Source organism: Microtus pennsylvanicus, chromosome 8 (genome assembly GCF_037038515.1).
Source record: "Microtus pennsylvanicus isolate mMicPen1 chromosome 8, mMicPen1.hap1, whole genome shotgun sequence".
In the NCBI taxonomy this organism is placed as follows: Eukaryota; Metazoa; Chordata; class Mammalia; order Rodentia; family Cricetidae; genus Microtus; species Microtus pennsylvanicus.
The window spans coordinates 28,657,785-28,685,338 of record NC_134586.1 but is presented as its reverse complement, the minus strand read 5'-3'; the positions used below and the strand labels follow the sequence as shown (position 1 = coordinate 28,685,338).

The 27,554-nt window shown below is 47.7% G+C and overlaps 1 protein-coding gene across 11 annotated transcripts in view; it reads right to left on the bottom strand.

Annotated features, from left to right (window-relative positions):
* Positions 1-694: 694 nt before the first annotated feature.
* The window catches only part of Cacna1c (calcium voltage-gated channel subunit alpha1 C), a 660,622-nt gene continuing 633,762 nt past the window's right edge, over positions 695-27,554 (bottom strand). For all 11 annotated transcript variants that reach the window (XM_075982990.1, XM_075982987.1, XM_075982992.1 and 8 more), the window contains 10 exons: positions 26,825-26,927; positions 19,620-19,721; positions 17,119-17,246; positions 16,483-16,617; positions 14,875-15,227; positions 10,756-10,881; positions 7,547-7,653; positions 6,401-6,504; positions 4,266-4,601; positions 695-2,584 (listed from right to left, as the gene is read on the bottom strand). In XM_075982990.1, coding sequence (XP_075839105.1) covers positions 2,282-2,584; positions 4,266-4,601; positions 6,401-6,504; positions 7,547-7,653; positions 10,756-10,881; positions 14,875-15,227; positions 16,483-16,617; positions 17,119-17,246; positions 19,620-19,721; positions 26,825-26,927 — 1,797 coding nt within the window. In that variant the 3' untranslated portion in view covers positions 695-2,281. The remainder of the gene's footprint in view (positions 2,585-4,265; positions 4,602-6,400; positions 6,505-7,546; positions 7,654-10,755; positions 10,882-14,874; positions 15,228-16,482; positions 16,618-17,118; positions 17,247-19,619; positions 19,722-26,824; positions 26,928-27,554) is intronic.

Genomic DNA, 27,554 nt, shown 5'->3' with positions numbered 1-27,554 from the left:
CCCCAGAGCCCTTCCTTTTCAACCATTCTTGTTAAGACACAACTGAAGGACCTGGTACTATTGTAATGGTTTCTGAAGGCAGACATAGAGGAGCCTAAATAAAAGTCCCACACAATCTGTTCCTTCCATCCCTATGAGATCCTGATGTCCCCGCCTTCATCAAGATTCCTTGCTTTTCTGCCTTCCTGCTTTGGAGGAAGGAAAGGATATAGTTTCTAGAAGGATCACAGGCCTACCCAGTCACCTTTTTCTAGCCACGGCTATGGCTACCCATGTTTGGGCAGATCATGGGTCCAAGAAGAATCTGTCCTACCTCTGCCCCAGCCTGATTGTCACCTCATCCTCTCAGTTAAGATGTGGGCTGTGGGAGTGCTTGACAAAGTCAGCCGCCTCTCCAGAGGAGCATCCTGAACAAGTATCCACAGAGAAGGCAGCACCTGAAGAGCTGGATGAAACATGCCTGACCTCGCAAAGCAAGATGTGGTACCGACTGTCTTACCACACGGTTTTTGGAAAGATTGAGGGGAATGGAAACAAGACACAAGATATGCAAAAAGGTACCTCCCAGACCTTCCCACGGAGAGCAGGGTGAGGACTGAAACCGGGGACACCTTTGTTCACTTTGCAAATGAAAGAAAACCATCTCCTCCCCAACCACAGGTAGAAAAAGCACTTACGAGTTCAAAGGGAAAGCTTGTCACACTCCAAATACAAAATGATTTACTTTACATGCAGCAAAATATACAAGAAGTGAATTTTAAAACAAACTTAAGTCATTATATTTGCTTGGCACAATTGCAATTCAGTTTTTAAAAAAATATTTGAAAAATACTGAAACTGACCTGAATTCAAGTATAACAGTTTCTTCAACAGAAACATTATCAATGCAATAAAACATTACACAGAATATATCGAAGCAAAATGTCTTCTTGAGTTTTTTCCCTTAAATTTTGTGTTTTTTAAAATAGAATTTTAATGCCGACACAACTCACAATCGTATTTTAAAATGGATATTATTGCATTGCTTTTGCATATCTCGTGGGACAGGAAATGCAGTTACCGATTCTCGTTTCAGAAGCAGAAGCGGAGACAGTGATTTGTTTTTGCTTTCGAATAGCCCCAGATTCAGAACTCCCTGCAGTCAAACCGGAACGGGGATCTATGGACTTTTGTGCGGGGTGGGGAGGACGGGGTGGAGAGGGTACGCACGCACCGTGTGGGTGCGCGCGCGCACACACACACACGCACACACACAGACGACCCACTATGGACACACGTGAGACACACAGATGCTCATACATCCTCTCTCTTGAACCTGTCCATACACCCAGCTTAGAAAGGAGCCCAGTTCAACCGCTCAGGCACGCAACACCTTATCTAACAGCCCTGTTACTTGCAGATTGTGACTGTCAACCAAACCGGAAAGAAAGGGGGAGGAAGGTGCTGTTACTTAAGGAAATTATAATTACTGGGCATACACAGAGCAGGTAAACTTTCCTGTGGTGCTATTGAGCCCTCGGCTCCATGGGTGGAAAAAGAGGGGTGGGGGAAACCGCACCATTTGAAGAATATAATAAAACCAAATCCGACTTAAATAACGCAAATGTGGAAACGGTGGGTGAGGCTGCGCAACTGTAAACGCTCTTCTTCCTCCCTTCCCAGTGGGAAAGCACAACAAATACAAAATAATAAAGAAACCCAAACTCAGAAAACCGAAACATGCTAACAAGAACCATCAAACCGTGAAACCAAGATCACCGAGCAGCAGCCTGCGCCCCCTGGCCCGGCTAGCTGAGGGCGGTGGTGCGGTCTGCACCAGCTCCGGTCACCTGCGTCTACTCCTGCAGGGGACGGGTCCCTGAAGGGACCAAACCTGCATTACTGGAACCTCACAGCCACCTCCCCTACTTGGGGCACTGGCCTACTCCTGCCATAGATCTCTGGGTCTCTGCTCCATGGAGACCGCCAGGCTCAGACAGAACATGTGCAAATGACTGTTTATACAAGCAAGGGGAAAACACCCTTTTGGTTAGGGGGGTGGGGTCCTTTGGGCGGTGCTGCCGCGGGAAGGTGCTGGAGTCCTGCACCACGGCCTTGGCCTTCTCCCCTGACAAGCCGACTCTGCACACCGCCCAGCTCTTGAGGCTTGTCCCGACAGCAGTGAATGAAGACGCTGTTCCGGTTACCTCCAGGTCACGAGAACAGTGAGGCACTTCTGAAACGAACCCATTAGGAACATTGAAACGAATAAAAAACACCCGCGTCTGGTCAGTCCTGCGGACTACAGGTTGCTGACATAGGCCCTGCTGTCCGGGAGCGCCTCCTCGCTCCGGCCTCGCCCCAGGGCATATGCGCAGCTTTCGTCCTCCGGGGCCACAGCCCTGTCCTGCCCTGGGTCCCTGCAGTTCACAAAAGGTAAGAGGGTGCCGTTGGGGCTCTGCTGGGCGCCCCCACTGAGGATGTTGTCTGCGGCGTTCTCCATCTCCTCTATTGTCATGTCACAGGCGTCAGCCAGCTCCTGGGTGGTGACCTCGATGAACTTGGGATCTTGAGCAAACTGTCCCAATCCTTCTGAAATCAAGACCTAAAAAAACAGACAGAAGAGGGGCGTGGTCACTAGAGTTCCAAGATCCGGAAGGTTGAAGTCACAGGCTGCTGTGAAGAAGAGCATCTGTGTGTACATAACATGTGCATGTGGGCATGTGTGTGCGAACGTGTACATAAGCGTGCATGTGTGGGGGGTGTGCATGCATGTTTGTGTGTCTGTATTTGTGTACTAAGAGGAGCACTCACAGGAAAGTAGAGATGTAGTAGGACCGAAGGGAGTGGGCATGCATAGATAGATCAGAGGAGAGAGCTTTAGGTTGGAGGATATCCTATCACCAACTGAGAAAATGGCAGAGGGGCTGTGGACTCTGTTTTCCCACAGACAGATCTTAGCCTGCCCTTTCTTTTCTCCTCTCTGCCCCCCAAGACATCCTTCATGTTGCCCCTTCCAAGAAGCCTTCACCTTTATTTGGTGCTAGCCACTGCCCCCACCTGTCTGCCTCTCCAGGGCTGCCCGTGCAGGACGCATGCTCCAGGACTCTTTGTGGAGGACACAAGCTCAGTTTTTGTTTGCAAGGGCTGCAGGTGACTAACATGTGTCCACCCTTCCTGCCAGCTGCTTCAGTGACTAGCTAGAAGGAAGATCACTAAATCTCTGAGCCAAGGGGTAGAATGCGGCCATCTCTTTTTCTCCCAGGCTCTTGTTGCTCCTCCTCTGCCCGAGTCACTCTCTCCTCACCTTGCCTGAGTTTTCTACTGCGACCCTGCCTGTTCTGGCCACACCGTGCTAATTTTGAACCTGTTTGTCTTCACCAGCACAGTGGGAGCTCACGAGAGCTGAAACCCATTTCTCCAGATGTCTCACCACACCTACAGGCTCCACACCTGGGAAAACTCTCAGAGATTTTTGAGATGAATCGAGGACAATCAAGTTCAAGAATTAGTGTTTCTGAATTGGAAGGACCAAGGTTACTTGGTTACACTCCACTCCCAAGTCCATGTGACCAAAGGACAGACACAGCCTCAGCTTGGCACGTCCAGTGATGGAGGTTAGCTCTTTACAGCCTTCTTAGTGGGAAAAGCCGAGTCGGCAAGGTCTCCCCTCCACCAGTTCTCCTAGGAGATGGTTTCTAAGGACCTTGCCACACTCATTGAGGTCTGTTTCAGTTTGTCAAGGGCCCATAAATGTGGTGCTAGGGTTGGAACAGATTACTCCTCAGAGGCAGAGAAATTGGGACAGTAAAATCTCTCTAAAGGAGGAACAGAAGCCAAGGAGGGAAAGCGCCATCTTAAACTTGGCCAACTCGTGCATTAGAATCACAGGAAGCCCTGAAAAGGCCAGCTTCCTCCGGCAAGTTTCCAAAGTGCTGGGACGTTGTTCTGAGCAGTCCGGGTTGCACACAGAGAACCCTTGCCCTCTTTGTGGGAACAAGCTCTGGTACACGTGAACACTGGGAGGCAGTAGAACCTCTCCTAGGGTTCACTGGTCCATGCTTTACTAAGGGCTTTCTCCCTGTCCACCCCGCCCGACGCTATCATTTTGTACAGTCATGGTTGCAGAAATTTGTACAGGGAAGGAAGCCTGGCTCCTTCCTTCAGCATTTCTCTAGTTTACCCACTTGACACCCAGTCTACTTGGGAAGCCAGGCTTCCTTCCCTGTACAAAAGTCTCTTGTTTTCTGGGGCCTTTCCCTCCCCAGGACCTGGAATTTACATACCGCTTCCACCAGGCTGCTGGCGCTGCCATGGAACTGTCTCCCTGGAGCTCCAGCCGGGCTGGGCACAGTGAGGGAGACCGGCCGGGCTCTCCGGGCCATGCTGCTGCCCCCACTACAGGCAGTGGTCTCATCAGACCAGGAGCTGCAGTGGATGGACGGGAAGCTGCTGTTGAGTTTCTCGCTGGACTCAGCCCCCTCCAGCCGTAGGGTGGGGATAGGCTGGAGAGGCCTGCCCCTGCTGCCTGGAGTGACAGGGGGTGTGGGACATGGCCTGGGGAACTTGGTAGGAGGATGGCTTCTCTGCAGGAGCGGGCTCAAACCTGCCACTGCCAATGCCTGTGGACAAAAGACAAGGAGTTACCAGGAGGGTTCAGTCCTCTGCCTTCTGAGTAACTCTGAAGCGAATCTTTTTCCAGTGGGTCCTGCCTAGAATTCTCAAAGTCCAAGTCCTGTCTACCTCACTGAGACCAGGTTTGAGGTTCAATAATATCCAGAAATATTTTAATGAGCATTTCTTTCTAACACAATGGCATTTCCCTCTAGCTTCAGGACCTTGCAACTGAGTATAACCAGTATCATCTGCTGTTTAGCGTGGCTCTGCCATCCACAGTCTCTGGATGTAGTCACTCTGGCTTTCCCGTTAGGGCAGAGAGAGCAATGATGAGGCGTTCTCCACAGAGCCAGAGTTCACCAGGGCCCGCTCTATGCATCGGCCTAACGGCCAGTGTGAAGCCAAGCGTGATAAGGCCATCATAAAGGACTAGACAAAACCGGTAGTCATTATTTTAACTTTGACGATGAGATAGGCCCATTGACAACGCCCGTCAATCTCAAGCGGAGTGTTTCGACTCCTGTTTAACAGCCGCCTACACCACGATTCATCATTCCTGTGTCTGCTTTCTCTCTCCCCAAATGCTCCCGAGAATCCTGAGGGTGACCCTGCTTTCCCACTGCCACCGTGACTCCCAGCAGTGTCTACTGCTCAGAGGTGATATGTCTGTTAAAAAGAATGACACTCTGTGGTGGGAACAGAGAGAACGGATTGGAGGTAGCACAGCGATACAGAGAGAGAAACCTCATTTCCTGCCCGTGGGCACAAGGACAGAGGGACAAAACCAACTTGGAGAAATCTTTCTAATAGAACACACAGTGTCCCTCCATCCTCCTTTTCTTCCCTCTCCCCAGCTTACGAGGGTTCCAAGCTTCTGGGGACCTGGGAATCTAAGGGAAGCACAAAACTATGTTCATAATGTTGGGAAGTTCATGACAATATCCCTATTTAGACAGTGCTTTGGCTTTGAGACGAAGTTGTAGCAGTTTATAAAATACATTTGTGAGCATGTTACCACACACATTTACACATGCACACATGTACTAACAGAGATACACATGTACACACGTGTATACACACACACACACACACACACACACACACACACACACACACACTGAAAGCACAGGCCCCAAAGGGAGTTTGTAATTACAATGGGGGGAGGGCTCAGGTTTAGGTCCCCATTTGCTGCAGGTAATGTACTGACTGTAGCCTGAAGTTCCTACTTGTTCTGTGTCACCAAGAGCGAGTGTGACACTGTGTTTTCACTTTCTCAGCTGTACCACGCTAGCGTAGACTTCATTAATTAGCCTCCTGGCCTGTTCTCCTTCGAGACCATTCCCTACCTCCTCTTGCCTTAGTCTCTTGGAGCGCTGTGATTAGCGTGACCACCATGCCCAGCTTTCCCTACTCTCAACCGTGCTGCTGGCGGGTGCTGCCATCATTTCTGCACTACAGTGGGTAGACAGATGGCTGTGACGCTCAGCTCCCAGGTCCCATCAAACCCCAGGTCTGACTGTCTCTGCATCGGCGGCGTGTGCAGCGAAAGGCAGTGTGTCGGGGAGGGATATCTGCGCACTGTAAGGAGAAAGCTCGGGAGCCCTGGAACTTGCGGTTACAATCATGAAAGGAACCCTTGCCAAGATCTCACAGAGACGTCACAGACTGTGGTATCTGCAGAGCAGTGGATGGCCCTCCCCAGGGGAGTGGATTCCCAGAGACCTGAGAAGGGGAGACATGGGTCTGGGACCCCCCATCATCCTAGGGGGGGTAAGGCTCGTGGCCTGTCCATAGGTCTCAATACCTGATGGTGAACCAGATGCAAGGGCAAGGCTGTCTTCTGAGAGATGTCTCCCCCTTGATCCTTTTGTCGCTTCAGACATTCCAGATGGAAGGAGGCCCTTCGACCTGCAAAAGTGGATAAAGAGCTAGAATCGGGGCATGGGCGATGGCACCGGCCTATGACAGCTCTGCCACCCTTCAGATCTACAGCATCTAGCAAGCGTCATGTCTTAAAGGCTTAGTCCCCAGTTTGGTACAACTGAAAGGAGGAGCCTCATGGGAGCTTTTCCACCTTTGATGATGTGTCTTTGAGAGAGATCATGGGACGCTGATCTCTTTCCCTCTGTTATATTTCTGGCCAGGAAGCAAAAGGCACATTTCCCATCATGATGCTACACCTTGCCATAGACCCAAAAGTAATGAATTGAACTTCCAAAACCGTGAGCTCAAAATTGTCTTTCTTATTTTTAAGCTGATCATGCCAGGTGTTTCCCTTAGTGATAGAAAGCTGACCGAGAGAGACTCATTCTCAGGTGAGGTGCGAGGGCTAATGCTATCTGTCCCAAGCTTTTTTTTGCCTCAGTTTATCTCTGAGACATCTGAGTAGTCAATGTCTAGGTCCCATTCCAACAAACTATGTCTTTGGAGAACTATCTTCCTGTGGAATAATCTTTTTGTACACTGTGAAGATGTGTCTTTGCCAAGGTGCCTTCTGATTGGTTTAATAAAGAGCTAAATGGCCAATAACTAGGAAGGAAGAAGTTAGGCAGGACTTCCTGTGAGAGAGAAAAGAAGAGGAGATGAATCTAGGTACGCGAGAGACACCAGAGGACATGAAGAGAAAACAGGAGGTACAAGATGGAAGAGGGGTAAAAAGTTCACAGGCAAAATGTAGATTAATATAAACGGGTTAATTAAAGTTATAAGAGCTAGTTAGAAATAAACCTAACCTAAGGCCGAGCTTTCACAATTAATACGTTTCTGTGTCATGATTTGGGGGCCGGTGGTCCAGGAAAGCCTGCCATATCATCTTGTCAGCGTGCACATCTACCAGCCCACTCTAGAGGCCGCCTCAGTGGGCTCAGTTTCTCAGTTGTCCCTGGTGTCTGACCATTGCCACCCTTGAGGCGACGGCTGTCTGCATCTACAGGGCAGTCCGTGAATTTACCTAGAGAGGCAGATCGGAGGAAACTCCTCTTCGGAGACTGCTGCATCTCCCTCTTGTCTTCCTCTGGGGACGTCAGCTGCCGGTTTTCATCATCCTGGTAGGAGAGACTGGAACAGAGAACCCTTAGCGCTGGCTCCTGAAGGCTGAGGGGCGCCACCCACCAGGACAGCTGCTCTCCCCAGAAGCAGTTTCCATTTTCCTTAGTGAAGGCAATGCCCATGTGTGTGCCTATACTACAGGTGTGGGGAGCAGGTAGCAAGGCGTGCTAAGAGACTTGTGTCTGCACTTAGGCACTGTAGTTGTTTAACAGGCCTGCATGTTGCTACGGGGGTGGGGGGATGTCCCAGCTCTTGATACATATGCTGTGCAGGAGCCTTGTGGTTGATTTTTTTGTTTATTGTTTTCCCGTGGGCCGAGGACTGGAATTGCAGGCCTCATGCATGCTAGACAAGTACTCTAACTGAGCTGCTATCCCATCCCTGAGCCTTGCATCTCTAGTTTCAGCCAGTGGAGGCTCTCTTGGTTATAGAGAAGTAGGAAGAAGAATTCTAGGCCTAGAGCATTCTCTCAGAAGCATCTTAGATGCTTGCCTGTCTTTACATAGTAGTTCTATGCTGTTCACTTTGGTAACGCTGCCCCAAGATTCCCCCACCTCTCCAATTCTTCTCTGTGTGACTGTCTCTTCACTGTCAAAAGCATATATGTCACAGTCTGTAGTGATCCTGCAATCATCTGGTTTGTAGATAGCAGGGCAGTAGCAGCAATTAAGACAGTGGTTCTCAACCTTCCGAATGCGGTGACCCTTTACTACAGCTCCTCAGGTTGTGGTGACCCTCAACCACAAAATTATTCTCATTGCTACTTCATGATTATAATTTTGCTGTTATGAATCATAATGTCAATATCCGTGTTCTCCAAGAGTCTAGGCGAATCTCAAAGGGATTGCGAACCATGGGTTGAGAACAACTGTCCAGGGCCTCCAGTCGAGGACTTCCAAGCTTCTTGATGGTGCCTCACAATGAAAACTGTATCGTACCTATCCCCGGTATCAGACATCCCTAGCCATGTGAGACCCTGCACTTTCTGCAAGCCACTCTCTGATTCAATTTCTCTGCTACTGTAGTGGGTATTATTTTTTTCAGTGACTGTTGGCCATCACCCACTGAAGTCGATCAGTCTTTAGTTTGAGAAGCACAGTTACATTCCAGCCCCCAGTGCTGTAGATTAGATCACAGACTGCCACCACTAATACTCTTTTCTTAAGTTTACTTTTTTTTTCTTTTCTTGCAGTGCTGAGGATGGAACACAGGACCATGAGTATGCCATAAAGCATCCTACCACTGAGCTAGGCTTGAAGGCTGACACTGTGCAGCCTACTTCCTGACTCCACCCCTGCAACCAAGCACAGTGATTCCAAGAACATATATCTGTGCAGGGAGTTTGGGACACGAGGATCTCATATTCTTATGCTGCCCAAGCCGTGCATCTATTCCCAGCTAGATAAGCCCTCCCCAGTACATTTTCTTCTTACTCAGCTGTCCCCATTCTTGCAGACCTGACTTCTGCTTGGTCTGCTACACAGCACCAGCTACACTGCTTCTGGGCTTGTTCAGATGTCTGTGCCCCTTGGCACTGGTACTACTCTATGGGCACTTGGTTAGAAAGGTCCACATTTTCTTCCTTTTCTTAGCTTCCTAACTAGTTAGTAAAATCTCCTGGATTTGAAGCTGGCCTTTTCGGAGTTAGGTAAGCATGCAGTAAGACTAGGAATCTCTCCATCCAGGCCTTTCTTAACTTTAAGGGCCCGAGAAGCTGGTACATACCAAAGCACTTTCAGGAATGTGAAGGGTGTGTGCAGTAGACCTAAAAGTTTCACAAGGAGCCTAGAGAGGCACATACTTAAGCACACATGTCATAAACAATATTTACTCTTGTAGTACCTTTCTGTTGTCTTCTGCTGTTCTTCTATTTTATTTATTTGTATCAATTATTATTAACTGCATATTTATGAGGCATGGTGTGAGCATCTGACATATGTAGAGAACATGTGATGACTAAGTCTAGGAGTTAATGCCCACTTCCTTAAACAGTAGTCTGCTGACGGGTGTGTAATAGACAGTATTTCTGGGGTGCACTGTGCCAGTTCAGCAGACATGGACAGTACAGCATGAACGCTCCATCTTTTTACATTACTTTGGGTTTGGCACCTTTGAGGTCATTTTTACTAGGTATTCATAAAATATATGCTGATCCAATTCTTAAGAGCACTGGTCCTAGCCAGTCAGTGGTGGTGCATGCCTTTAATCCCAGGACTCGGGAGGCAGAGGCAGGTGGATCTCTGTGAGAGTTAGAGGCCAGCCTGGTCTACAAAGTCAAGTTCCAGGATGGCCAGGGCTACACAGAGAAACCCTGTCTCAAAATAACCAAAACCAAAGCCAAAAAAAAAAAAAAGCACTGGTCCTTCTCACCAGATGAGCCCTACAGTCACCCAGTGGATCTAGATGGAAGCGAAATATTCCCAAGAGGTATGCCAATTGTGCCTCTTCTGGGCAGACTTAGAAGAAGCTATTCCAGAACACGCTTATTTAAGCATCATATATGTCTACTGACTCACACTAAGAAATACACCTATAACTTGATCTCACAGTTTAAGAACAATATTGAGAAGGCTTCCTGGAAGTGTTCTGCAGTGAGACCACTCAAACTGCAGAGGGAAGATGTTACTGATATGCCACTGTCTGTCCCAGAGGAGGGGTTGATGGGGGAGAGTCTTCTGTTTTGTGTTAATTTCATTGGTTAAATAAAGAGACTGCCTCAGCCCTTTAATAGGACAGAAAATTAGGTAGGTGGAGTAAACAGAACAGAATGCTGGGAGAAAGAAGCTGAGTCAGAGAGTCGCCATGATTCTCCCACTCCAGACAGATGCAGGTTAAGATCTTCCCTGGTAAGCCACCTCGTGGGCTACACAGATTATTAGAAATGGGTTAGATCAATATGTAAGAGCTAGCCAATAAGAGGCTGGAACTAATGGGCCAAGCAGTGTTTAAAAGAATACAGTTTCCGTGTAATTATTTCTGGGCATAAGCTAGCCATGTGGGCGGCCGGGTGCCGGGGACGCAGCCCCTCTGCTCCATCAACAAGGGGTCTCAGCACTGCTCCAGAGCCCCCACCCTTTCCTACACTTTGGGTCACCTGGGCAGAAGGCTTACATATCTGTGGCGAGCAGGCTAGGCTCACTGCAGTACTCGGCGTCCTCACTCATCCTCATGCTGCAGGTCTCATCGGGGAACATCTCTTGACTCACCGAGGCCCCCTGGCTCTCTCGGGAGTGGCACCTGCAGCATCCAGAGTGGAGAAAGGCATCAGCATCTTCCAGCCCCCCTGCCTCTTCCTCAGCAAAGAGGACGACCCCGGGTACAGGCAGAGATAAAGTCCCACGGCTTCTGATGAAGCCGCAGAGCCATAGATGCCACAAGCTATGTCGGGGCTGTATGGGAGAGTCAGGGAGGTCTGAATTCTGCCTTAGCTCACTTACTCTTCAGCCCAAGACCTTTAGCTCACCCCGTGCCTCAGTTTTCTCCTTGATGACACTAGAGTAACGCATGTCCTGTCTGGTCATGTCAGTGACTGTCACACAGCACGAGGATCTGAGTGCCAGCCTAGCTCCTGCCTGGAGAAGTAGAGGGCACGACTAGCTGAACGGGTGAGCTCCAAGTTCAGTGAGAGACCCTGTCTCAGTGGACTGTAATTGAGGAAGACATCTGACGTCAAATCTCTGGCCTCTAAACACATGCACACATGAGCGCATGTACCCCTACACAACCCTGAACATGCACAAAGACAGAAGTGGGGAAGGCTTGGTTTTGAAGCAGAGTCCTGGACTGTGCAATTATCACAGGGTTGTGGACAGCTGAGCCTTTAGGTGACTGTTTGAAACTGGTAAGTCCCTGGATCGTATTCAGTGTGCCTTTGGTTCTGACTCTGAAGTGAAGACATGGGGAAGAAACTTCACATAGAGGGCTTGCTCTATGCAGGCAGAATAAGCCCGAGGCTGTGCTGAGCCTGGGTATTTCCTGAGCTAAAGAACCTGCCACACTTGAATGTGCCTTTGAATAGAATGCTGTTGCTCCTGGGACAGGTCCTCCTGCCCATTCGGGCATTTCTTCTCCAACTCTGGTCAAGTGCTCTTCCTCTCCCTGTGTGTGGTTCAATACTTTTCTGTAGCTCTGTTCTCATGGACCCGGCATGTCAGGGCCCTAGACCCATGGGAACCTACTGTTGTTTACTACACAGACACGCTGTCAAAATGCCTTCTAAGTATTTATACCTAGTGCCCTGCTCAGCCTTGGTCAGGGACGCTTCTTTTAGCTGGGAGCAGCAGGGACTCATAGGTGAGTGCTGAGAATCATTTACTGTTGAGAGCTCAGTCCTAAACAAGACATCTGCATCACTCCTTCTGAGGGGAGAATGGGTAGTAAGCTGGAGGATTCCACTGTTTGCTGCCTTCGCACAAGCCTGGGTCTATCAACAGGCCATCATGGAGGGGTCAGGGCTCAGGAGGCCACACCCTCCATGAGGAGCGATTGGCTGGGGGAGGAGAATGGGTAACCTTCAGTGTGTAACCTTTCACCCACTCTTATCCAAGCAACCCTAACTAAACTCCGCAAGCCACATAAAAAAGAAAGGCAGGAAAGTAGGAAGGAGACGAGTGGGAGTGGAAAGAGATAAGAGAGAGTGATGGAGGGCAGAATATGACGGAAATATTATAGATGTGTGTGAAACCGTCAAAGAAAAAGCTAGACAAAATGAAAGTTTAAAAAAGTTAGAAGTTCCAAAGAACAGTACTCAACTTCATATGGAAAAGCAAAAAACCCAGGCTAGCCAAAACAGTCCTATAAAGGAACTTCTAGAGGCATCACAATCCCAAACTTCAAACTCTACTACAGAGCTACAGTACTCAAAATAGCCTGATATTGCCAGGAAAGTAGACAGAAGGACCAACAGAACCAAATTGATGACCCAGATATCAACCCACATACCTACGAACTCTTGATTTTTGACAAAGAAGCAAACAAATATAAAATGGAAAAAGAAAGCATATTCAAAAACTGATGCTGGCATAACTGGGTATCAACATGTAGAAAAATGAAAATAGATCCATATCTATCACCATGCACAAAACTCAAGTCCAAACGTATCAAAGACTTCAACATAAAAGCAACCACACTGAATCTCACAGAAGAGAAAGTGGGAAGTACACTTGAACATATTGGCACAGGAGATCACTTCCTAAATATAACCCCAGTAGCACAGACACTGAGAGAAACAATTAATGAAAGGGACCTCCTGAAACTGAGAAGTTTCTATAAAGCAAAGGACACGGTCAACAAGACAAAATGGCAGTCTGAAGAATGAGAAAAGATCTTCATTAGCCTCACATCAGACAGAGGCCTGATCTCCAAAATATACAAAGAACTCAAGAAGTTGGTCATCAAAAGAACAAATAATCCAATAAAAAATGGAGTACAGACCTAAACAGAGAACTCTCAACAGAGGAATCTAAAATGGCTGAAAGACACTTAAGGAAATGTTAGACATCCTTAGTCATCAGAGAAATGCAAATCAAAACAACTCTGAGATTCCATCTTACACCTGTAAGAATGGCCAAGCTCAAAAACACTGATGACAACTTATGCTGGAGAGGATGTGGGGTAAAAGAAACACTTCTGCATTGCTGGTGGGAGTGCAAGCTGGTACAGCCCCTTTGGATGTCAGTATGATGATTTCTCAGAAAATTAGGAAACAATCTTCTTCAAGACCAAGTAATACCACTTTTGGGTATATACCCAAAGGATGCTCAGTCATGCCACAAGGACATGTGCTCAAATATGTTCACAGCAGCTTTGTTTGTCATAGCCAGAACCTGGAAACAACATAAATGCACCTCAGCCGAAGAATGGATAAGGAAAATGTGGTACATTTACACAATGGAGTACTACACAGCAGAAAAATTTGTGGGCAAATGGATGAATCTAGAAAACATCATACCAGAAAGACAAATGTCATACGTACTCACTTATAAGTGGTTTTTAGACATAAAGCAAAGAAAAACCAGCCTACAATTCAATCCCAGACAGCCTAGACAATGAGGACCCTAAGAGAGACATACATGGATCTAATCTACATGGGAAGTAGAAAAAGAAAAGATCTCCTGAGTAAATGGGGAGCATGGGAACCATGGGAGAGGATAGAAGGAGAGGAGAGAGGAAGGGAGAGGAGCAGAGAAAAATATATATCTTAATTAAAAAAAATAAAAAAAAGTTAGAGTTTTTGCAAGGCATAGGAGGGAAGAGCTGGTACTAGGACTAAATCCTCAAAGGTGGGACAGAAGTAGTGTTGCAGAAAAGGGTGGGGCTACCAGAACAGGCATGGGACAACTGCTTCATCTTAATAATGCCCTAGGTGGAGCCAGCCGTCAGAGCAGCACACACTCCCTGTGTGTAGAGACCTCCTGGGTCCAAGGGCTCAGCCTGCAATGTTGTTGGGTGGTTAGAGCAGCTAGTGTCCCAGAGTATATACCAGGTAGGATGGATGCCATGGCAATAGCCATTCAAATGCATGGACCATGGAGACTTGCATGTAGCCACCTAGAAATGGGACGGTGTGAAAACCAGTGAGCAGGTACGCTGCTCTGTGGGTAGCAGATCAGGACACTTGGGATTTGAAGAGATGCCTGAAATTTTTGTTTATAGTCTAGGCCAGCGGGCAAGGGAAAGGACAGTCATACTGTGAACTGGTAGGCTGGAAGGGCAGCTAGGTAAGGGTGATGAAGAAGATGCAGAGGGTGTCCTCTCCCATCCTGGCTCAGGAGTCTACAGCCAATGGAGCAGGTAAAGAGGGGACCTGCTGCAGCCACAGCATGCTTCCTTAAGCTACACAGGTGGATATATTGTCTAGTCTCATCTGGATGAAAAGCCAGGCTTAGGGACCTGGGAAGGGGCAGGAGCTGGTTTTGTTGCACAGGCCCAAGTCACACATCTTGGAGGGTCACAGGTCAATATGCTGAGGAGGGATGAGGGGGAAAGGACTGTCAGAGGTATGGCATCTCAGAAGACATCTGGAAGACAGAGTAACTTTATCACTGTCATTGCCATGTGTGAGCAGGAGCGGATGGGGGTGACAAGCTGGCTCCAACCTCCAGTTCAGAGCAGCAGTCTCCACCAGAGTTTGGCGGCTGCGCAGAGGCTGGGGGATCTAAGTCTGTCTTTCCTGGTATCATCTGGCTAGGGCGTGTGAAGCCTCATGCCCAGGCCTATCACCCTGCTTACCTCTTAGAGCTGAGCTTCCAAGCTGCCTCCTGTACCCGGACAGCAGGGGACAAGGGCGGCCCATGGCCCTCCACAGTGCTGACCGTGCTGGAGTAGCCAGTGGGGTGGGGGAAGCGACCCAGGGCAGTGTTGTTGGCATTGTTGATGTTGGCATTGGAGCCTGTGGATGAGTAGCTGCTGGGGGTGAAAGTGGAGTCCACCAGTTTCTCATGGGATGGCGACTCCGTGTCGCCCTGGCTGTTTCCTGTCTTGTTGATGTGCAGCGGGCGCTGGGTCGTGAAGGTCTGGGGAAAGTTGCTCCTGCTGTCGCTCTGATAGTAGCTGACGTGGTTGCCAAACAGGCCTCCAGCCCTCTGTAGACAAGAGAGAGGAGTAGGTGGAAAAGGCTTCTCCGCATTCTCTCTCTCCTCCTTTCCTCACCCCCTCTAAGAAGCACAGACCGCAGGAAGTCATCTTGCCCTCCAAAGAGGCACACACTTTGGGCACATGGGAGAGGGAGGACTTAGATGCTCAAGGTTCCACAGTTCCCTCTACATGTAACACCATGATATGAATTCCATCATGGGCCTGGGCAGGCAGGAGGTTGCTGGTCTAGAAGCCTCCCTGGAAGTCTGTTCCTAAGGGAACACCAGAGACTGAAGCTGGGTTTCAAGGACAAGTCTAAGATGAGTGTCTTTCACAGAAACCAGCTGCTTAGCTTGGTGGAGCTCGCTGTGGGTGCTGAGGGGTGGGAAGAAGGAAAGGAAGAGGTGAACCAGATTGTTTTAACGGAAACACAACTGGTTTGTGGAGCGACAAGCTGTATTGGGCAAGTTGAAACTAAGAGGGAAGAGTTTACTGTACTGATTATATCACGGCTTCCTTTCCTGTAGGGGTTCTTTGAGATTCAAAATCAGCAAGTATTTTTCTCCAATATTTCTTCTTTGTCCTGGAGCAAGGGGTCTGGGCAATAGTGGTTGGCAAGGTTTGCCTAATGTGGTATCTGAAGGTCCTCGGGAGCCAGACCTGGGGACTGGGATTGGCAGGAACTAGAAGGGAGGGAGTCGGATGGGAGACTGTGGGCTCATGGCCCAGCAGTGTGTGGATTTACTCACTGCCTTAATGTTTCACACTGCAGGGAAAGAGCAAGAGGCCTGGAGGGGACACTGTGGCTTGGAGATCACATGCTCCATCTTAACAAGACAACCACTGCTGTCCAGCTGTGCATAGGAACATGGCCACTTAACCTTATTTCTTCTCTCCAAGAAAAGTCAGAAGTTTGTATTTTTATTTAGCTAGACCAAAATGTTCAAATAGTGGTAAATAAAATAGATTTTCAGATTATAAGAAACCCAGAGTTCCTACTCCACACCTTCTGATGAGAAACTTCTCCCAGAAAATGTCTTTACAGAAGCAGACATCCCCTGTTCTCTGAGAGTTGGCCATATTTTGAGCTGCTGTGTCCTAGGAGGAAGTCATGGCACGGAGTTGGCTTGGAAAGAAGGCAGGGAATGGGGAGACAGCTGACTAGGAAGAACGTGGCACCCCTCCGAGAGATCAGGAGAACACCAATTTAGGACACTGTTGCTCCTAACTGAACTTCGTGAAGACACTCGTCATGGCACTTACCCTGAAGATGTCGTCTTCGGAGGCAGCGGACACAGCCTCCTTCATAGCCTTGTCCAACTCTTCCTCAGCGGTGAGATCCCCAGAGATGGCCCGTCGGATCTCAGGCCCAATGTCATGCAATGTGCGCAAGCCAGCCTGGAATCCAGAGGGACATGTGAAGACCCAGGTCCTTTTCACTGATCTTTAGTCAGCCAGGACCCTGTTTCTCCTCCACAAGTCCCTGCCTCTCTGTTTCTCTGCCAGGCAGCTGGGCACCCACACCAGGAGACGGGCTTCCTTGGACCCCCCATCCCCACCTCACCCAACCACGCTAGAGCAGAAGAACCTATTCCTCTACTAGGAGGAATGAAGACATATTACAGACCACCAAGAATCTTCTGACTCAGGAGCAGAGGGCTAAGAGAACTGGGGGCTGGGAAGGCTGGCAGGATGGTTGAGGGAAGGATGTGGGCAAGGATGCATAAGGGGAAGATCGCATTGCCTTTTCATCGCCACTTTCAGGGAGGTTTAGAGAGCTCACAAGCTTTTTGGGGATGGGACCTGGCCTCTAGGTAGCTGGGCAAGACTTGGACTCTGGCTAGGGTCAAGGGGAGGTGACCAAGCCCTGAGTGTGGGTACCTCCCTCTATCCCCTCACCTGCAGGGACAGTGCATTCCTCTGAGAAGGCTTGCCCACCAGCCCCTGTTCTTTTCGCTTCTTGAATTTTCGGAAGTACTCTTGGATCAGGAAGGTGGCATAGAACTTGCCGACTGTGACCTCGTCATCTAAGGCACACAGAGAGAAGAGGATGAGCGATTCTGCCAGAACTCCTTGATTGTTTGCAGCACCGAAAGCTTCTCTAACATATTTGCTTTAATTTCTTAGTGCAAAAGCAAACATGTAAAGAGGCATATGGCTGAGAACTCCCCACATCCCTGCATGCTTGCTTACCACCTCTTGACAGCTCGTCACGCCACCAGTTTCTTGAGTTCTTTTCCAGAAATAAGCAAGCATGTTCATATCCTCCTTTTTCCAAAATGTTTTCTTCTCTCATATATTGCATCCTAACCTCAATTTCCCTTCCCTCCATTCCTCCCAGGCTCTATCCCTCACCCCCACTTTGCTAGATCCACGCCTCCATTTCCCTTCAGAAAAGGGAAGACCTCCCAGGGATATCAACTGAACATAGCATAATAGACTACAATAAGACTAATATTAAGGTTGGATGAGGCAGCTCATTAGGAGGAAAAGGGTCCCAGGAGCAGGCGAAAGAGTCAGAGACAGCCCTGCTTACACTGTTAGGAGTCCAGCAAGAACACCAAGCCACACAGTTATAACATATGTAGAGGACCCGACTCAGACCCACGCAGGCTCCTGATGGTCGCTTCAGTCTGTGAGCCCCTGTGAGCCCTGCTTAGCTGATTCTGTGGGCAGTGTTCTTGTGGTGCCCTTGACCCATCTGGCTCCTACAATCCTTCTTTTTCCTCTTCCTTTTTAATTAAGACAATATCTCCCCATCTTGTCCAAGTGGCCTTCAATTCTTGGGATCAAATGACCCATTCCCTCCTGAGTAGCTGAGACCAGAAGTGTATGCTGATGTCTATGCCTGGCTGTTTTTGTCTCATTTTCCCCCTCACAGAAAAGGAAGGTTATCATCAAGGTTACTTCCCACTTTGCTTTTCCCACCATCTTGAATGGACATTACTAAGTCTTATTTGATCCCACTTACCACCAAATGACCAGTCTCCTAATTGCCAACACAATTCTAATTGGGTGAGATGGGCTAGTGGCAGGGGAGTCTTCCTTCAAGGTTGGCGATTTCCCTTCCAGCCAACTCGCTGGCTTAGACCATGTGTCCATGCTGGGCTGAACACACAAGACTACACATGACATGGTCTTGATCTTAGGAGTAAGCTAAATGTTAGGAAAGTCCTCAGGGGGAGTATTTCATGGAAATCAAGTGGTCCCTTCATCTACTTTCCTGCTCTGTGTGAGAAGAACAGATGGTTGGGCGGGGCCTCAGGACCTGCAATGGCTTTCCTGTCCTCACTGTCCTTTAGAGTAGCCAACTCTACAGAAGCTCTGGGCTTACCACAGGGCAGGGTCTCATTTCCACACCTGGAAAGCCCTGGAGATCCCTGACGAGGGATTTGGGAATGAACTTAGGAGTTTTGTGCTCGCTCAGGCCTGAGTCGGATGCCTGAGTCTACACTGTACCCACTGGGAAACCCACATAGCTTCTACGAACATCGTTTCCTGGAGTGAACTTCATAAAGATGAAGCAGCAAAGCATTAGGTGACACGGGCTAACTCCTAGCACACCGTGCCTTCCCCTTTGGACGGGGTCTCAAATAGGAAGTCTCACCTCCAAAGGATGTTTCCAGAATCTGTAGGCTCAACTAACATGTTAATAGGATGTAAATGACACATGTAAAGTGTTGACAGTATTCAGCGCTGTCTTGCTCACGTTCAACAGTTACTCCTGTTCAGTGTGAGGGTCTCATCGGTTATTATAGCTTTCTGTATGGGTGTACCAGGCATTTTTATAGTGAATGCATTTGCTTTTAACCCACCTCATTTTAAAGCATTCTACTAGTGCTGTGGGAACTACAAGTGAAGGCAGGGTACCTATGAATTTGACTTGGGATTACAGGAGGGATGGTGTGAAGCACTTTCTATGGAAGGAGGCTTGTGGCCTGACAGGCATGAGAAATGCTACTCTAGGGAAAAAAAAGAGCTTTTAAAAAGATGGGATGAGTCTCAGGCAATTTTCCTTCCAGAGCTCTAGAGCAACTCTAGAGCAGTCAGCCCAGTGGTTTATGGGTAAATCTATACCCATATATGGTAGAGTTCCCACGAAAGTTCTGCCAAACTCCTAAGCACGGAAGGGCTTGACTGTTCCCAGGGTGAATGTGGCATTACAGCAGGTTTCTAAAGGGGTAGTTTACATCCAAGCTTGTGTAGGACATAACAACCAAGTAGGGCCTCTGAGTCCACGGAAGGGTCCAGAGAAAGAAGGATCCAGAAGCATGGAGGACTCAAGCTTGGAAGTCTCAAGGGCTGTCTGCACTGCCAAAGATGGCATAGCTAGAGAAGGTGGAGAAGCCCTACAGGCTGGGTTAGAGTAGCCCTTGTGTGGGAATGCAAGGAACACTCACCACCTGCAGGGGGCACCACCTGGTCCAACAGCTTCATGCTGGTCCTCTTCCAGATTTTCTTGATGATGGCCCGCAGCTCCTCATTGGCTTGTTCTAGGTTTCCTGATAGAAGGAAGTGCAGACTGAAAACACCCCCCCCCACTGTGCTGGGAAGCCCCACAAGTCACCCTGACTCATCACATTCTGCTCCCCAATCTTCCTACTTTCTAGTTCCTTCCATTTTCCCTTCCCAGATCTCTTTACTTACTTCCTTTCCTTGTGACTTTCCTCTCTTGCCTTGGCCAACGCCATTCTCCTTCATTTCCTACTCCACTGTAAGACAGCTCAAAGCCCAAACCCAGCCACTAGCTGTGTTCCCTCCTGCTTAGTGGTGAAGAGTCTGATGGTGCCTGTAGACACTCCTGTTTCAGCTCTGGTACTGTTTGTACTGCAACTGACCCTGAGGCTGACATTTTTACAATGACCCCTGTGATGACCCAAAGGGAGTGGCACTATTAGGAGGTGTGGCCTTATTGAAGTAGGTGTGGTCTTGTTGGAGGAAGTGTGTCACTGTGGGGACGGGCTTTGAAATCTTTTTCTCAAGCTTCACTCAGTGTGTCAGTCAGTTGACTTCCTGTTGCCTGCAGGATGTAGCACTCTCAGCTTCAGCACCACATCTGCCTGCAGGCCACCATGCTCCCCACCATGATGATAATGGATTGAACCTCTGAAACTGTAAGTCAGCATCCTCAAGTAAATGTTTCCTTTATAAGAGTTGCCATGGTCATGGTGTCCCTTCACAGCAATAGTAAACCCTAAGACAGAAGTTGGTACCAAAAGTGGGGAATTGCTGTGCTAAGCCTGACCATGCTTTTGTATGGAGGAATGAGGACTTTGGAACTCTGGGTCAGGCAAGCAGCAGAATGCTGTAAGCACTGCGTACTTGGGCATACTAGTAGGAGCATGAAAGACAATGGTGATGGTAATGTTTGAAATGTCAGAAGCTGGCGCAAGAGGCTTCAGAGAAGACTTTCAATATGTTGTCTGAAAATGGTTCTTGTGATATTTTGGTGGAGAGAGTAGCTGCCTTTTGCCCTTGTCCAAATGATCTGCCTGAGGTTAAAGTGAAGAGTTTTACATTAATTACCGTAACAGGAGAAATCTTAAAACAGCCTAGTATAAACTCTGTTGTGTGGTTTTTAGTGGCAACTCTAAAGAAGATTTATAATGAAAAGGAGCAAGCTGAGCAGGGCAAATTACAAAATGTAAATTTTGAGGAGAAAAAGAGCATCAGGAAGAGGAATGGACCTACGTCCTTTGTTCAAGGAGATAAATGGATTGAGAAATGAAATAAAGGGAGTGGTGTCCTCAGGACAAGATCCTACTCAGATAAGTTCCCAACTTGTGGAATGGAATAAATGAAAGTTTAGAGCCATGGGTGTTGGTGCAAACCTTTAATCCCAGCACTGAGAAGGCAGAGGCTGGTGGATCTCAGAGTTTGAGACCAGCCTGGTCTAAATAGCAAGTTCAAGGACAGCCAAGCTTAGGCAGTGAAGGAAAACAGAAAGCTGGTGAAGATGTAATTTAACATGGGGGCCATGTTTTAGCTCCAGTAAGCAGCAGAACTTGGCAACTTTGGCCACATGGTTCTGGCTTTAGCATTAAGGATAGAAGAAACGGGTTATGGAATTTGCCTCTGCACCCAAAGAAAGCCATTGAGGCCAGGAATGTGTCAGGGGTGTCCCTGAATGAAGGTCTAGTAGAGAGGCCATAGACCGAAGCTGTGAAGTTGAAACCTTGATAGCCTTGGAGAACCCAAGATGTTAGAAATGCCAGAGTCTTGGGATACCTGACAAAGAGAGCTGGTCACAGGGAGTCGAACCAGCCCAAGAGAAAGAAGTGTGTCGCAGTCAACAAAGCTGAATGGAGTTGGAGATCTGAAGAGCACTGTGACATTAGACATAGAGATGCAGAGTTTGGAGTTTGGAGTTTTCACAGCTGTTTTTTGGTCTTGCTTTGATCCAGTATTTCCTTGCTATGCTCCCTTCCCTATGTTTTGAAATGGTAGTGCATATCCTGTGACATTATATGTTGGAAGAATGTGATCTGATATTTGAGTTTGATTTTTACAAGTGATTACAGTTAAAAGATTGTCATGCTTCCCAGAAGAGACTTTGGATTTTGGAATAAGTTTGAGACTGTTATAGACTATGGGGAATTTTGAAGTTGGACTGAATACATTTTTGCATTATGATATGGCTATAAGCCTTTGGGGGACAGGGAGTGGAATAAAGTAATTTGAAAGAAAATGGCTCCAAAGACAGTGGCACGAATAGAAAGTGTGGCCTTACTGGAGTAGATGTGGTCTTGTTGGAGGAAGTGTGTCAGTGTGGGGGTGGGCTTTGAGGTCTTTTTCTCAAGCTTTACTCAGTGTGACAGTCAGTTAACTTCCTGTTGCCTGCACTATATAGCACTCTCAGCTTCGGCGCCAAGTCTACCTGCACGCCACCATGCTCCCCTTCATGACCATAATTAACTGAACCTCTGAAACTGTAAGTGAGCCACCCTCAATTAAATGTTTCCTTTCTAAGAGTTGCTGTGGTCCTGGCATCTCTTCACAGCAACAGTAAACCCTATGACAACCTCCTTGTGTGGTTGCAGGAAACAGAGATGTTTTGATGGAAGGATGATCCACTCCTGCCCTACACATACACAACACAGGGGCATCCATGTGTCCAGAGGATTTCTACTGAATCTCCCAGGGGAGGAAGTAGAAAAAACTAACAGTGGAGGCAGAAACCTGAAGACCTATACTCTGGCAATTTGGATGAGATGCATGCTGCCTGGGACACTGGTCTCATGATGGTGGAGAAGCAAAGTTAAAAAGTAATCATAAGAGGAGATGTGCTAGATAGGATTCCAGGGTTCTCCCAATGATACCTGCCCCTTGCTACCAGTGTGCACGCACTGTGTAATCCGTGGAGGGACTGCACACCAACAGAAATGGGAGGACTTCAGCCACAGTCTGAATGGGCTTAGTGGTGATACCTTCTCCTGGTTTAATTAGTGTACCTAGTTTGGTCTTGAGAGTCCCGAGTAGAGCACCCCACTTCTCCACAGCTGGACTTCTGACAGAACTGTGAATTAGTAACTGGGTGTTCTTCAAAGCTGTGGAGTTTATGGGGTTTGCTGCATAGCACTGGGAAGAGGATATGGCTGGCAGTAACATCTATCATACGGGAGTTGATGGTGAACAATGTGAGCTACGGGGTCAGACTGCCTGAGTTCAAACCCAGCTGCGGATGGTGTGTGTGATCAAGCAGAGGCACTCATGAGGACAGCCTCTGCTTAAATGATGGCTCCTGACATGCTGAGCACCACATCCAGACTGCAGCTGAAGCCAGAACACCTCCTGGCCACTCCGACATCAGTTCCCTTCACTAAAGATCATTCATAGCTTCTCTTTTTGTTTGTTTTCTGAAACAAGAGCTTATTATGGATCCCTGATTTGCCTCAAACTCATAATCTTCCTGTGTTGGGCTTCCAAATGCTGGGATTATAGGCATGTCCCGCCATTCTGGACTTGGTTTCTGACACACGCGGTGAAAGAATCCTGACTATAACAATGTGCAAATGAACTTATCTTCTGTATTGGGCTGAAAGGAGCACCCCCAAACTCATGTCTACCTGAAAACTCAGAATGTGAATTTATCTAGTGTGGTAGTTTGAATGTAACTGGCCCTCGTAAGCTCATAGGGAGTTGGCACTATTAGTAGGTATGGCCTTGTTGGAGGAAGTGTGTCAATGTAGGGGGTGGATTTTGAGGTCTCCTCTGTTTAACTTTCACTCAGTGTGACACTCAGTTCACTTCCTGCCGTCTTCAGATCAAGATGACTCTCAGCTCCTTCTCCAGCACCATGTCTGCCTGCAGTCATACTCCCAGCTGCCATGCTCCCTGCCATGGTGGTAATGGATTAAACGTCTGCAACTGTAAGCCAGCACCTCAATTAAATGTTTTCTTTTCTTTTTTTTAATTTTCGAGACAGGGTTTCTCCATAGCTTTTTGGTTCCTGTCCTGGAACTAGATCTTGTAGACCAGGCTGGCCTCGAACTCACAGAGACCCGCCTGCCTCTGCCCCCCGAGTGCTGGGATTAAAGGCGTGCGCCACCACCGCCCAGCTAAATGTTTTCTTTGTAAGAGATGCTGTGGTCATGGTATCTCTTCACAGCAATAGAAACCCTAACTAATACAGAAGTTGGTACTGAAGTAGGGTGTTGTTGTAACAGACCTGACCATGCTTTTGTTTAAAGGAACATAGACCTTGGGACTGCGGACTAGAAAAGCAGTTGACTGCGTAAAGTGCCACTTTATAGGCCATACTAGTAGGAACATGAAAGACCATGGCGCTGAATAAGGTTCGAGGAACTGTGAAGCCAGGCTTAGGAGGTTTCCGAGGCGAATTTTAGTGTATTGGCTAGAGATTGTTCTTGCGGAATTTTGGTGAATAATGTGGCTGCCTTTCACCCTTGTCCAAAAAGTTTGCCTGCAGCTAAATTGAAGAATTTTGGATTAATTTCCTTGGGAGAAGAAATATCAAAACAGCCTAGTACAGACTCTGTTGTATGGTTATTAGTGTTAGCTCTAATGAAGATTTATAACGAAAAGGAGCAAGCTCAGAAAGTGAAAATACAAAATGTACAATCTGAGGAGAAAAATAGCATCAGGAAGTAGAATGGAGCTTAATCTATGTTCGAGGAGACGACAAATTAAGAAATGGACTAGGTCATACTAGGTCATACTGTGAAGAGGGTGGCAGAGACTAAGGGATGGAAGGGATGGAGCCAGGTACCTGAGACCACCTGAAGCCAGAGAGAGACATGGAGCCCATTCTCCCTCAAGGCCTCTGGAAAGAACCAGGCTGCCAAAACCTTAGTTTGGGTGGCTCCTCTCTTAAATTGTGAGGGGAATCAAGCTCGTGATCATTTAGTTAGACCCAAGGAACAAATGTATCTTCCAAAGGATCCTACACATTTTTAGGCTTTCATTTATTTTCTTAACAACTCAATGTAACTGGAATTTCACCAATAATTGTTTCATATTGTAAATGTTTTATTTTTTATTGTTCTGTTTTTGGTTCTGGGGTCTGAATCTTGGGCCTTGTGCATGCTAGGCACCTGCTCTACCACTGAGCTACATTCCAAACTCTAATTTAATACCTTCTTCCTTCAGTGTTCCAATAGAAAATCTTGATACCTGGCTCGGGATAAGGTTTCTGGTTCTCAGGGTACATGTTAATTTTTTTAATTACTTCCACTTCTTATAACTGCATGAAGGGTGAGTGAAGACTGATCTGTCTTATCTCTATAAATGCTGATGTTTTCTCCCATCTCTTGTCTGACTGTGGTGTTGATTTCCGGTCTTATGGAACAAGTTCATAAAGGGCCTGTTTTGGATGAAGGTTCATTCTTGAATACTAGAGTATTACATGCCCTTGGCAGATATTCCCAAGAGCCTTTATGTTTAAGTGCTTTTCTTTAATTCTTAATTAACTGTATGTCCCACTGACTGGCTTCTCTCTCAGGCATTCCCATTTGCTAACAGTGGTTATCTGCGGCTGAGTGTTTGGCAACCCTTCAGTTACTGGCATTAATTCATCGAGATCTGGTTTGCCTGTTCAGCGCATCTTCAGCATCACTAAATCTTGGCTGCTATGCACAAATCCTTTTTATTCCTTCCTGGAGCCAAAACCCACAGTATTAGTCTTTCTCAAGCCTTAAGTATCACAAAACACTCCTTCTAGCAGGCATTCGGTCATTTCTCCTTGGAAAAGGAAGTCCTTCCCTGGGAATGGAAAGGAAGTAATATTCACTGTAGAAAAGCTGGAAAGGTCAGAGCTGAAAGAAGAATGTTCCACTACATGGATATTCAATATTAATTTATCAGCAGACATACTTCCAGTTTTGTCTGTTACATACATGTGTGCATTAAGCGTGTATTGGATTCTCTCATCAGCAACAGGCCTATTTATATCTACCCCCAGAATGAAGTTTTGCACTAACCACTAATGGATTTTTTTTGCCTTTGCTTTTTTTTTTTTTTGTTTACCAGGAAAATTTGATCCATTTTTCTTTATTAAAGTTTGGCTCATTACCTTGACTTGTATCTTGCAGGATTGGTTTTTTGTTCCCTCATGTCTGTTACTCTCTGGAAGAGTACAACTAAAGAAGGCACCTCTCTGGGTGACCTGTGAAATAAATGCCAGGTGCCACCGCCTTTCATTATTTCACAATATGGAAACCGAATCAAGGCAGTACGTAGTTACACAATGCTGTGTCCTGTTGTATGAGATGCCCAGTGCCCTTCCACGGTACCAAGGACCCCGGCCGGAAGCCTGGGGCCCTCAGGTTGCACTAGTGGTGTTGATCTCTAGTTCATACATGAGATGTGTATGCAGCTTTCTCCAAATGCAGGTTCTCACGCTCTCCCTCAGACATGTGGAGTTACAGATGCACTCAGTGCTTCAATGTAGCCTTCAGAGCATCTCACGATTCTGAGGCCTTTGCTCACTCTTACGAGGTACCTAAGCTGGGTCTTGGGGAGCAGCAGCATTTTTGGAGGTGTGTACACACGTCCTATCCCAGAGCAGTTCAAAGTACTTATCAGTGAGATGACAAGAGATGCCTTCAACAGTACTGCTTCTAACCCACAGGGCAGCTCTTGGCCCTCTGTTGTATGCAGTCTGAGGGTTATCATCTAAGTAGTAGCTTAGCTCATGTAGGCAATTGCAGGCAATGACCTCTATTTACCACAGTCACCGCTTGTCACTGTCACCTTTCCAACATAGGTCCTTTTAATTTCAGAAGAGATTTGAATGTTTGGGAGACAGGCCTGTCGCTAATACAAGGCCATCAGTATGGGGCTTGGTCCTGTTCTGTGTAACAACCATCTCTTCCGTGTTTTGCATTAAACCTTCAGTCCTCCCGAGGTTACCAGGGCAATTTCTAGGGTTTGGTGGAAAAGAAAGTTCAAAATGAATAAGCTATGGCAAGGGGGAACATTTAGGAACCAAAGAAGATATAAGCGTGGTGGTGCACCTCTTGGAGAGTCAGCGTGCAGGCTCTTGATGTTATTCTGCTCTGATGCTGTGTAGGCAGGAGCATCTTCCTGGTAGGGATGCTAGACCTTCCCACGCACCCTCCTCCCAGTGGTCCACGAGAGCCATTACCTTCTGTTTTGATCCTCAGGGCTGTCCTGACCAGGGCAAACAGGGTAGCATTGAACATGACTGTCCCATCGCTGTTCAGAGGCATGTTCATGGACACCAGGCGCTAGAGGGAGAAGGAGGCTCAATCAGTGACAAGGACAGGTAGTTCTTAAAGGCTCTGCACAACCCTTGTGGCAGGGAGGCTGGGAGGTCCCTGGAAACTTGGATGGGTGCTGTTGGGAGTGGGGGGAGTACGTATGTGGTCACCACAGTGTTTCCAAAGCTTTTCCAGGGAAAAACTAGGCTTTGGGGTAAGAACTCTGTGCCTCCGCATTCCTTAGACCCTTGGTTCCACAATGGGCTCCTTCCTGTTCTGTGCTCGGGCTTACAGACACGGCTATGCTATCTTCCAGCAGCAAGAACAGCCATCTGCCTGTCAGACAGAATTATCCAACTCCGAAGACAGGGAATAGGAGATGGCTATGTGGGGACAGCATACCCCTTCTCTGCATACAGACACATTTATCCCTACTTCAGTCCTATTCCCAAATTCACCACCCAAACGGGATTCTGTTGTTCTTCACCGCCAAACATGCTCCCTTGGCCTCCTCCCCCTCCCTTGGTGAGCCAGCAGCACACACAGGGGTCATCAGGAGAAAGAACAGTATGATGCCCACTGTAGATGGCAGTGGTGTCATCTCTTAGACCACATGACACCTTCCTGTGGATATCCTGTCAAGGGTTGTATTTT